At 51.4% G+C, this 8011-nt stretch overlaps 1 protein-coding gene across 4 annotated transcripts in view; it reads left to right on the forward strand.

The window, feature by feature from the left end:
• The first annotated feature begins 51 nt into the window (after positions 1-51).
• LOC102060129 (tetraspanin-15-like) overlaps positions 52-8011 on the forward strand; it is a 99129-nt gene continuing 91169 nt past the window's right edge. For 2 of the 4 annotated variants that reach the window (XM_055696044.1, XM_055696045.1), the window contains exons 1-2: positions 52-267; positions 7568-7765. In XM_055696044.1, the coding sequence (XP_055552019.1) occupies positions 7696-7765 (70 nt within the window). In that variant the 5' untranslated portion in view covers positions 52-267; positions 7568-7695. Of the gene's footprint in view, positions 268-7567; positions 7766-8011 lie in introns of those variants that run through there. The other 2 variants (XM_055696046.1, XM_005438145.3) reach the window with 2 other exon arrangements.

Genomic DNA, 8011 nt, shown 5'->3' on the forward strand with positions numbered 1-8011 from the left:
CGGCTCTTCGCCCTGCCCCGTTGGGTTTGAATTACGGCGGGCGCCGGCAGCACGCACGCGCCGGGCGTAACGGCCACGGCGGGGCGGGGCTGCTCGGGCTGTTCGTCGCTTCCCTGAGGGAACGGCCGCCCGCCCGGCTGCGCTGAGGGGGCGCCTGCCCCTCGGGTGCTCCGTGAGGGTTGCACTGCACTGCCCGGGCCTCTCTCGTCACCGGCGGTCAGCCACCCGCTTCGGAGACGGAGGAACCGCCAGAGCCTACCTGCTTAGGTACTGCCTGCCTCCCCGCCCCCCCCCCCCCAGCCCCTGTCTGCCTTTCCGTGGTCACCACCATCACTGGGCCCTCCCTGGAGGCCTCGTTTTGCTTCTCGTTGCCCTTCTCTGCGTGGAGGTGCCCCCAGGGCTGCCTGCCTGACCCTGCAGGCTCGCTAGAGCATTCCCAGCACCTTTTGGCGGTCCCTTAGCCTCTCAGTGTGCTGGTCGGTGTTCCCTAGAGCCCTCTGTGTTTGCTTCTGTGCACCCACTGGCCCTGCAGGTGTTGGGTTTTTTTGTGTGTGTCCTATAAAATCTTTGTGTGCCCTGAAGCCCCCTCCAGCATTTTGTGGGTTTCTGGATGCACAGAGGGTTGGCAGGTGGTCTGCAGGCTTTGTGGCCTCTGGCTGGGCAGCACCCTGCAGCTCAGACACTAGCCCTGTGTGTTGGGAGCTTGGGGCACCCTCCCCTGCCTTCAGCTCAGGAGCCCTCCATCCTGCCCAGCATAGCATCCTTCCTCCCAGCCTGGCCCACGGGGGATGCTCAGCAGGAGCAGGTCCAGCCCTTGTTTTCACTGCCGTGCTGGAGGCAAAGAGACTGGTAAGCGAGGAGCCAATACAGCTTCCTAAAACCGATCCCTCCTGCGCCTGGTCTGACCCGAGGCAGCCAGTGTTTGTGTGCAGGACGCTGCGGAGGCAGGAGGGCTCCCCTGTAGCTCCACCTCAGCTTTTCACCTCTCCCCATTTCTTAGCAGATGAGGCCAGGTTATCTGCATTGTGTTGGTTTCCCTGTGCTTACTAGCAGGAAAGTTTTGTTGGAGAAAGCCGTTGCTCCTCAAATTTCCTTTTCTTGGGAGAGCAGTGGCCTGGTGTGCCTGATTCCAGCAGTCCTGCCTATGGCACGGTGCCTAGACACATACCTTGCTTTCGTATGGAGAGCAGTCTGGGCTGAGCTATGTCCGAGGCAAGGCTGATGGGGGGGAAATGAAGCTGTGTGTTTTATTTTTGTGGCATGTCCTGCACTTGTAGAAGCGTTAGCAGAAAGTTAGATGGCCCAGACCTGCACCTGCCTCTGCCATCATCGTCATGACCCCGCAGCCGATGGGAAGAGCAGCTGCTTCTCCAGTGACACCACCTGGATGAGACGTTTTTCCAGCCCTTCCAGGCCAGCGTTTCCAGCCGTCATCCACCCAAGGCAGGTGAAGCAGCAGCTGCCGCAGTCCTTGGTGGATTGAGGTACTGGGGGCTGCAACCTTGCTGCAGTTTGATGCCTGGGTTCCTCCTGACTGCAAAGTGCTTTTCCAGCCTGAACCACTGGATGGGGCAGGAGGAAAAGATGTGGTTTCGTCTCAGCTACATTCCTCGGGAGCAGCGATCGGGGAAAGTCGTTGTGTTCCCTGCGAAGCCAACCCTGGCAGCAGTCCCCCCGCTCTCTACACAGAGCGGCCGAGGGCCATCGGCAAGTTTCTGTACTGTCCAGCCGCCCTAAAACCGGCAAAAAAAATGAATGTGTGGAGCCTGGCATCTACTTGTAAGCACAGCTCAAGCACCCTGAAGGCCAAGGGCACTTCCAAAAGCAACAAGGGGCTAAGTGATTTGTGGGGGCGGCAAAAACCCTGTCGGGCTTTTTTTGTCCCTGAATAACTCGGTCTGACCAAAGGGGTTTGTCCCCTCAGCTGCTCCACTTGGGCCAGAAGATGGAGAGGCTGTAAAACCTGGGTTATGCTTTATGATGTGTCTTCCTATGAGCAAAAGCCTCATAATGAAGCTTTTAATGGCTGTTGTAAACAAATCAATCTCTCTAGCTATACATCCGAAATGAAAAAGGCTGAAGGAACTATGAAGGTTTTTAACATCCAAATAAATTACTCCTGCAGTGGCAATAGCAATGTGTGGAGCATTTCATTATTCCCAGCTGTTAGTGATGCTGACGAGGATAGAAATATTCATGCTCTGTATTTAACTGGAAATTAAGAGAATGTATCATTTGGTGACAGGAACTTTTACAAATGGCTGCTCCCCCTTCGATCAGCTCCAACTAATAAATCACTGGCAGGACTCTGGGTAATTTGATTTACAACTCAGACCTGCCGGTGGGTGTTTGTCAGAAGATGTGTTCCCGAAAATCCCCTGGAGGATGGAGGTGTGCTGGGCTTCTCCTGCTCTTGGAGAGAATGCTGGAGGCTCATTTAAGGTTTGCTTTGGGAGCTGGGAAGAATGACTTGGGAGGGAAAGCCTGCTGTCCGCCCACCAGGCAGCAACCGGTGCCTGCTGCGCTCCTGGTACTTTTCCACCTGCTTGCCTGCACCATACTAGGGCTGTGGGAAGCTTTGGGGTGACGCTGCACGTAGGGGATGTCTCCTACCTGCAGGGAAGTGGGGGTGGGGGGTGGGAAGTTTAGGAGAAGAGTAAGAAACAGGAAAGCGGTCCTGTGTGACTGCCACAGCTGCTGTGATGGAATTGAAACCTTGTCGATCACATCCGTGGGAATGCTGAGCTGCTTGGCAGGTCCTGGGGGTAGGATGCACTGAGTGCTCCAGACCCGCAGCACTGCTAGTGCGGCGGCGGCGGCGGGGATCTTCCTCAGCTGCAAGGCTAAAAATAGAGCTGGCAAGTGTCAAACCTGCAGTCTTCTGGGGTTACCAGAACCTCTGCCCCCTGCACGCATCAGACCTCTGCTCGGTAGGTGTTTGCCTGTGGCGATGGGGCTGCTGGAGGTTTTGTTGCTGTGTGGGTCCGGGGCATGTCTGCAAGCACCCGTGTCCCCAAGTGCCTGGGGACCCTGCTGCAGTGGCTGAGACTGTGGATGCCACACAAGCAGGGTGTCCTCTTGTTGAACTTGTGCACCTTTCTATAAATGACTCGTAAACAAAAGATTATCTGGTAATTTCTGTGTGCAGCAGCAGATGCTACAGGAACATTTATTAACCCACTGGTACTATTCTTATGCAAACAGCTGTAGCTCATCTCAATACTAAAAGGTGATTTAATACCTGCCTGGCTGCTGACAGGTGACTGGGAAGGGGCTTGGTTTTGGTTTACAATGCAGATCCTTTTTTGCAGACACTCTAGGGTCAGCCTCTCAGTCTGATTTTCCTTTCCAGAGCGAGCTGTCTGCTTTCAGCCGCACTTGTTATCGCTGCAGAGCTACTTGTAGTCCTGCTAGTACCTCAGGGCACAAGGAAGAGGCTGAAACCTCTGAAGAGGTAAATGGTTTGATTTCTCTCCGGTCTTATTAGGAAGGCCTGCTCCTGAGCAGCTTTCCTGCGCCCTGGTTCAGTGGTGTGTTGGAAAAGGCTGTAACACAGGTTGCACTTATAGAACTTGGATATTTTATTATTTCCACCCCCCCCCCCCCCAGTGTGGCTCTGAGTGGGGAGGCCCTGGAAGACCATCCCACAGGGTTTCAGAGCTCAGGATGGCCCCACCAACTTCTCCCTTTGCAGGCACCTGGCTCATTTGTGAGGAGCAGTGATGATCTGACCTTTTGTGCTCTTGTTTCTTGTGTTTTATTGCCAGGTAAAGCACTTGATGTTATAAAATCCAGGATTTCACAGACCTGGTAATGGCTGCAAACTCAAGTGTATAAATCATCGGCAGCACGGTTACAATGTGGGCTCGCACTTGCAGCTGAGGAAAAGTCCTCAAGGTCCCGATGGAGGAATTGAGATAAGGTTTTGGGCTTGAAAGCAGATGAGGGATGTGATGAGCTGTAAATCCTCTCGAGCTGTTGAGGCCAGCGGCAGCAGCAAGAAGAGGCTGTGCTTCTCCCCGGCTTTGGTCTGGCTGTGCCCACACAATGTCTCACGTTGTTCTTGGCAACTTTCCCTTGCAAGCCAAGGGAAGAAAAACGGGCAGGCTGGTCTGGACGCAACTGCCAGCCTGCAGCCCTCGAGAATTACACCGGCAGTCATTTCTGACTGCAGGAACTTGCTGCGGAGATGCTTGATGGACTGGCTGGGTCAGTGGCTTGTTAATTCCGTTCAATTTATTTTGTAATTTAGGACTCTCAGCAGTTTCAAATGATTGTTGCAAAGTAGGGTGGTGCTTATGAATGAGGGGCTCGCAGCAGAGCTGAGCTCCTGCAGCTCTGTCTGTCGGAGAGAGGAGAGTGGGACTGGTGTGAGCACAGGACCTGAATCCAAGAAGGCAAACTCAGTGGGTGATTCCCCACATCCCAGGGGAAATCAGTGGGATGTTGGGCTCTGAGTCCTCACATAGGACACCAACTAGACCAGCGTTTTCAGGGATGCTAACGCCTGTGAGGGTGCTGTGGATGCCCCGTGCAGGGAGTAAATGAGGACAGTTTGCAGTGCAGGACAGCTTGCTTCGTCACGCTCCTCTGCTTGCGCAGAGCATGGGTGCAGTCCTCGGGGGAGGATTTTGTTGACAGATCTTGAGAGTATCTCAGACCAGAGCTGCTCCAGAGGACATCGCCTCCATCCCTTGGGCATTGCTGAGTGACCAAAAAGTGCCTGGAGATGTACCCAGTGTATCTCTGCTGCCAGTTTTATGGCCTTTTTTTTTGTGTGTGTGTGCTGCTGATCAAATCACGGTGTGTGGCTAGTGTCAATCAGTGCTGACTGGGTGTCGAACACCCTGGGGGTTTTGAGGGCAAAGAGGTTGTAATGCTGACAATGCTAGTGCTGCAAGACAAAAATGTTAACACAAACCCATCTAAAGGGACTTTGCTCTTGGGAGAGTTATTGCTGCGGCACGGTTTGGGCGTGGATATCAATCACATCTTTGAGACGGGCGTCTTGGTAAAGGGTGGCAGACAGGCTTTGGGAGGTTGTTTGAAGTCACACACTGTTTTTGTCTTCCTTTGTGAGATACCAGAAGTGTCACCCAAGGAGGCCCACTCTTTGGCATGTGGATTCCTAAATTCCTCAATTTAAATGCAAATTCGCAGCCGTTTGATTATGCCATGCATCAGAGAAGCTTTTGGACAGTGAACAGCTTGTAATAATCAGCTACGCATCCCTCAATACAGATATTATCTGCTGTGGTGATATCGTGGCTGCGTGCCTTTGCAGAAAGCAGAGTGGTTCAGAACAAGCCTCCTTCTCCCTCTTTCTCCTTTTGCCTCCATTGAAAATTGCTCTCATTACCTCCCTGGAACCTTTTTAATCAACCCGGATGGCACGATCTGCTTTGCAATAACAGGAATGTTTTTGGAGGTGCTTTGCATGGTAATGCTCTTCCCAGCCTGAAATGCTTCTATTCAGGGTGACTGCAGCTTCGGGAAGGGCTTGTATTTCTTCTTGACACCTTGGTCTTCTGTAACCAGAATATTTTTTATTGGGAGGCTTATAATTGCCTGATTTATAACTTTCTTATAGGAAAAGGGAAGAGGGGAAAGCAGGATCAGTGTGGCACAGGAGTGGGTACGTTAGCTGTGGCATGGCATATGGGAAGCTCATCCTGGTGGTGATCTCCATCTTGTGATATCTTTCAGGACAAAACCCTGACCCTGTGTAGCAAGAGCTTGGGTCACACCAGGATTTCCTAGACCCTTCTGTGACACACTTCCCTGCCCATCAAATTGCTCAAATTAATAATTGACTTAATCAAACCCATTAGAGTCATCGCTACACTTCAACATCCTGTGTAAGCAATCATCACTCTCACCCACTCCCTTCCTTTCCTCAGGTATTTGGATCTTGCCAATGCGAAGAAAAGTCCTTTTGGCATGGTTACTTGGTGCCAAGAATACGAAAACTGCAGTTAATCCTCATTTCACACGTGCAGCCGGACTGGGTTGATTTTTGAATCGCTGCTGTGGGCTCTCAAATCTTTCATTAGCTACTGCTTGATTGATTTAGTTCAGTAATCAAAAGTTAATTGCTTGTCTAAACAACCAGGCCATGGTGAAACAGTGTCCGTAATTCTCCACCAAGTAGCCCTGTTTGTGACGGGGAAACCAAAGCCTGCTGCATCCACATGGCAGTTGAAGTGGGGAGCTCATGAAGTTGAATGAAGAACATGAAAAATCCATTTTCCTCCATAAGTTTTAAACTCCGGTTGTTTCTCTTTAAGCTCTAATTTTGTCACAACGATCTAACAGACCATTTGGTGCTATGGAAACCCCAGTTTACACACTGGTGCATAGCTGCACGCAATTAACTACCTTTAATTTTCATTTTCTAAGGATATTTTTGACTTGTGTATTAAGCAAACATTTATGCAAAACACTGTAGAATCCATAAATGTTAATGAAGTTGAACTTGTGCCTTTGCCTTAGCAGATAATCAGTTTGACGGGTTCATTGAAGTCTGCAAAACTTGCCATGATGGCTGAGAGCAGCTATAAAAAGACACAATGGCGCAGGTGATGACAAGGCTTTGGGTGTCACCTGTCGCATGCTCCTGCCTGGGCCTGCTTTTACCTCTCAGCTGGGCCAGATGCAGATCCAGGGCTTGCTCTGCGAGTGACCCTGGTGGGTTTTGCAGGCACTGGGGCAGCTCTGCACATGTGGTTGGCTTGCTGTGCGAGGGTTCTGTGGCATGCAACGAGTGGCAAAGGCCTCAGCTAGGGAAGGAGGATGCCGAGAGTTAGAGAAGAGCTCTGCCATAGTCCTGCAGGCTGCAAATGCAAAGAATAATCCCTTTACCTGTCCCTGCCCTAAAAAAGCCACCTTAAATTCTCCCCAGAGCCTCAACCCTGACCCAGACCCACCAGGTAGCTCTTGATTTTTGGGAGTTTTCATATCAGATTGCAGATGGAGGAAATGTACAAACCAGGATGAACCAGGCAATGAGGAATTTGGATTTCCCCATACCATTTCTGCACCAGATTGCTGTGGTTGATGAGTATTTTTTTATAGCCAATAAGTACATCCTCATCACTTTTATCTCGTGTGTGTGTGTGTGCACTTAGGAACAGGTATGAACCCTTCCAGAAAAGGTGATGCATTAACGCTGATAAATAAAATGACCCCTTGTTTGGATTTGACATGCTGAATCCTGCTGTAAAGTGAGATCTGCTCTCAGGTTCCTGCTTCAGGGAAGCGTGGCTGGAAGCAGATGCCTGCACGAAGCACTGCGCAGCAGCAGTGTGTGACAATGTTTATTCCTTCTCTCCCTTTTGTATGATAAAATAACCCTTAAAAATAAATAATAAGGGCTTAATAGGCACATGGGACAGGGCCTTTGGCAAGTGATGCCAATCAGCTGTGCCTCGGCAATGTTCCTCTAATTAAAAATGGCAAATTACAGCCGGCTGGAGCTGATTGCAAGGGCTGGCTGGGTTGGGCGCTTTGCTCTGGGAGGTGAAGCATGGTAACTTGCTCCTTACATTCACACTTTCTTCTCTATCAGAGTGGTGGAGTCCCGGTGCCTGCCCTAGCGGAGCGGTGGGATTTGGGGAGTCCAGAAAGCAGAGCCAAGCATGTTAGCTGCTTCGTCAAGGGACCTGATCTGCGTCGCAGCCAGCTGAATAGGTGGAAATGCCAGTGCTGATGCCCGATCCTCGAGTCACGCGTTTGCTTCAGCCCCACACAGAGAAGCAACTGGTCGGTAAGTGCTGCCCGCGTTCGAGGAGCAATTTGAGCCTTTCCTGTGCTTTGGAAATCGGTGATGTGCGCCTGGGCCTGGTTTTGTGGCTGAGTTGTGAGAATTATCCTTTTTCTTGCTGTAGCGGTGAAAGTTCAGAGCACACCCCTCACACTGAAGGTCCCCCAGAACCCACCGGCTGCCTTTCACCCCTCTTTTCACCTAGTTTGTGCTTTGCCACCTTTCATCGCTTCTCCCGCTCCCACCATG

The sequence above is a fragment of the Falco cherrug genome, chromosome 18 (assembly GCF_023634085.1).
Source record: "Falco cherrug isolate bFalChe1 chromosome 18, bFalChe1.pri, whole genome shotgun sequence".
Lineage (NCBI taxonomy): Eukaryota > Metazoa > Chordata > Aves > Falconiformes > Falconidae > Falco > Falco cherrug.